The sequence below is a fragment of the Drosophila elegans genome, unplaced genomic scaffold (genome assembly GCF_018152505.1).
Source record: "Drosophila elegans isolate 14027-0461.03 unplaced genomic scaffold, ASM1815250v1 contig_520, whole genome shotgun sequence".
Lineage (NCBI taxonomy): Eukaryota > Metazoa > Arthropoda > Insecta > Diptera > Drosophilidae > Drosophila > Drosophila elegans.
Window position 1 is genome coordinate 714,205 of NW_024545903.1, and position 3,499 is coordinate 717,703.

At 43.1% G+C, this 3,499-nt stretch overlaps 1 protein-coding gene across 1 annotated transcript; it reads left to right on the forward strand.

Moving 5' to 3' along the window:
- Window positions 1–1,322: 1,322 nt before the first annotated feature.
- On the forward strand, window positions 1,323–2,544 carry LOC108135365 (60S ribosomal protein L22). Its single transcript, XM_017256056.2, has 2 exons — window positions 1,323–1,383; window positions 1,441–2,544. Exon 2 carries the CDS (start codon window positions 1,443–1,445, stop codon window positions 2,325–2,327), a length of 885 nt encoding a protein of 294 aa, XP_017111545.1. The 5' UTR covers window positions 1,323–1,383; window positions 1,441–1,442; the 3' UTR covers window positions 2,328–2,544.
- Window positions 2,545–3,499: the final 955 nt, after the last annotated feature.

A 3,499-nucleotide genomic window follows, 5' to 3' on the forward strand; every position in this document is an offset into this window, starting at 1 on the left:
CCAACCAGCTTTAGTCTAAACAATCTACCAGAAAATTGAATTTTTAAACATTTTGTGGGCTTGCAAAACGGGCATTTTTAAGCTGAATAAAAAAAAGAAAATTATATTAAATATTTTTCTTTTCAGATTGCAATTTGTATCCTATTGGATACGTATTTTTAAACTGCTTATAAATACAATAATACACTCTGTAAGGGTAAAAGAGTATGATGGATGGAGGAGAGTTAAGTTTCGGTGGGCAGGGGTGCGTATACGTGATCGCTGCATTTCTTTGGTCTTTCTGCGGCGCTTTGTTTGCGCTGCCATCGACACTCCGCCTCTCCACCTCTCGTCCCCCATTTTGGGCCTTGTTTGCTCTTGGCAGTGGCGAGCAAAAGAGACAGCTGCATAAAAGCAGAGAGAGACAGCTGCAGCGAGGCAGAAAGAGACGGAGATAGAAAGAAGGATTCGCTGTAGCGCGAATTTGTTGCAATTTCTCATTGTCAGCGAACGCGTTCGCCGGTAAATTTTGATTAAACGCTCCCCGGGAATTCACTTTGCCTTGCACTTTTTTGTTTTTATTTTTTCTGCCGATAGGAGGTGGCATGCCCCAAACCCCAAACCCCATCCCCCACCTCAGCAATCCCACATCCCAGTTGGTGGCCAACTCTTTCGTTTGAATTTGATAAATGGCGCTCGTTGCAAAGCGATATGTTATGCAATTTAGGGATTTCTTTTTGGTTAAAAAATATTGAAGCGATAGCTAAATGTTTGTACAACTTGAAAATAAATGAACTGGCATAAAAAGAGAAAAGGAATGTGATGAGAGTTTAATCAGGCTTTTGGAAATCAATTTGCCAAGGGTCTGGGAAAGGTGAGATGTCTTTTAGGGTGCGAGAATTCGTGAGAATGAAAATATAACATGCCTCACAATTTAGTAACTTATCTTAAAACTGTGTCCTCAGATTAAATCGTCCTCACTTAAGTACCAAACCCTATAATAAACCTGCTTAAAAGGAAGCAGCATAATATAAACTTACAAATTGCACAACCTGATCTCGAGGCGATACAACGTAAACAAGGGCAAATTGATGCCTGACCGACAAGCGGTAATAATAACTTCGTGTCAATTAATCAGCGTTAAATCAGAGCGTCAACATTGCCGCCCTGCTTCACGATCTGCTTCTTTTTTAGTTTTTTCCTGTTTTTTACAAAATTCGCCAAAGAAGAATCGAATAATAGCAATTCACATTTTACACAAACAACAATCGATTAAGGGAAGGGCAACACTGGTCGAAAAGCGCAGCCAGCTTTTTGCCTTTACTTAACCTGGTCACTTTAATCCTTTTCGTGCTCAATTTTCGGCTAAGCAAGTCACGTGCTCCTCGATTTGCAAGCTTTATAGTAAGAAAATTGTAAAACATTTTGTATTTATATAATTTTCAAAATTATTTCTCTCAGAAATGAAGCCCCAATCTCCGAAAAAGAAGGCATCCAAGGCCAAACCGAAGGCCACAGTGCCGCCTAAGAATACCCAATCTAAGGTGGCCGCCGCAGAAACCGCAGCTCCTGCAAAATCTTCTGCCCCCACTGTGTCTTCTAAGAAAGTAGCAAAAGCTCCGGCAGTGGCTCTAAAGAATCTGGGTACCGCCCTGAAAGGGTTAAGTATCAAAACCGTCGAAACTGCTGGGAAGGAGGTGGACTCATCCTCCGGTTCTTCGGCCACTTTGATTGCTAAGAAACGCAAATCTGCAGCCCCGAAACGTGAGACCACAACCAAATCGGATGCTCCAGCTGCCAAAAAGGTGACTCCGCAACAAACTACCAAGTCAAAAACTCCGGCAACTCCAAAGCCCGAAAAAAAGGAAAAAGCATCCAAGGCAGAAGTCGCTCCGATAGCCACCGAAATGAAGGCTGCTGCTCCGGCCAAACCCAAAACCAAACCAAAGCCGAAGGCCAAGCCCCCGAAGAATCTTCTGCGCGGAAAAAAGGTCTCCAAAAAGAAGGTCTGGCAACGCTTCGTCATCGACTGCGCATGCGTGGCCGAGGATTTGCTCCTGGACGTCTCCGATCTTGAGAAGTACCTGAAGACGCACATCAAGGTCAAGAATAAGGTCAACCAGCTGGGCGACCTGGTGTACTTCGAGCGTCCCAAGAACGACTCGCTGATCGTGCACAGTGCGGTGCACTTCTCGAAGCGCTACTTCAAGTACCTGGCCAAGCGCTATCTGAAGAAGCACAGCCTGCGCGACTGGGTGCGCGTTGTGTCCACCGGCAAGGACACGTTCGCCATGCGCTACTTCCAGATGCAGGGCCAGGACGACGACGAAGGGGATGATTCGGACTAGGAACTTTTCAGCTTCCTGTCACTCCCAACAATTTTAAAATGGGCCACTTTTAAAAGAAAAATATTTTTCGCTAATTCATCTGTACTTTAAAATGCTTTGGGTTTTTTAAGTATGACTTTTAAATTGGCGCATAAATATAAAAAAAAAATTATTCCTCAACAACTTTACATTAACCCATCCCATTCAGAATAAATTGAAAAAGATGTATTTTAAAACATTTTTACGTAACAGTATTTTAATTACTCAACTAAGTAATTTTGCTTTGAAGCCATTGCCTTTTAAAAATTCCATTTGTTTTGTAGTCTCCTTGAAAAACTAGCAAGTGTATATATCTTAAAAGCAGGTAGGAAGGATTGTTTCTTCGTTTAGGCTGCCTTTTTCGCATCCAGTCTTAACTTTTAACTTGGACGATTGACATTTCGGAGAGGGCCTCGAGTGGTTTTCGTCTTGTTTTGATTGGGAGAAGGAGGAGCCAGTCTTGTTTTCTTTACCTTTTTTACGCTTTTGTAAATACCTTAAATTGCCCCATTGGTTGGGATTGTGTGTTCGATGCCAGGCGGCTTAATTGCTTCGCTGTGGGTCTGTCAAATGGCCAAAACCATGGGACGGGGGGCAGAGGTCTGTCAGCGTTGGCCGTAGGTGGTCCATAACAAGCTAATGAAATGCGAATCCAACGAAAATGCGACCAACCGAGTGAGTCAGGCAGCTGTCAAAATCGAAATCAACCTGAGCACTTGCGGGCCCGTTCGCTTTGTCTGGGGGGCCAAAAAGAACCCAATGTCTGAAGCGAAATATTCACGACAGCCGGGGAGGAGAATACGAATACAAAGCGAAAATAAACATAAACGTCATGCAAATCGTATGGTAATTGCTGTCATCGCCGGCTCTTGTCAAAACGGGTTGAAGTGTTTTGTAAATGCCAGAAAAAATTAAATTCCAGACATGCAGACGAGTACCAATAATGATAATAAGAATGTTAAAGGGGCTTCAGCAGATGGGAAGTCGAGAGAGGCACACACGCGATTATTATTTTGTCAAATGGGAAAACGATATCATGTCCAAACAGAAGGAACAGCATCTGACAGTAGACTTAACTGGCAAAAAATCTGACAGCCAACAGTGACTCAAATTGAATGAACTAACACTCATGGGTGTTGCTTATCAGACTCCTG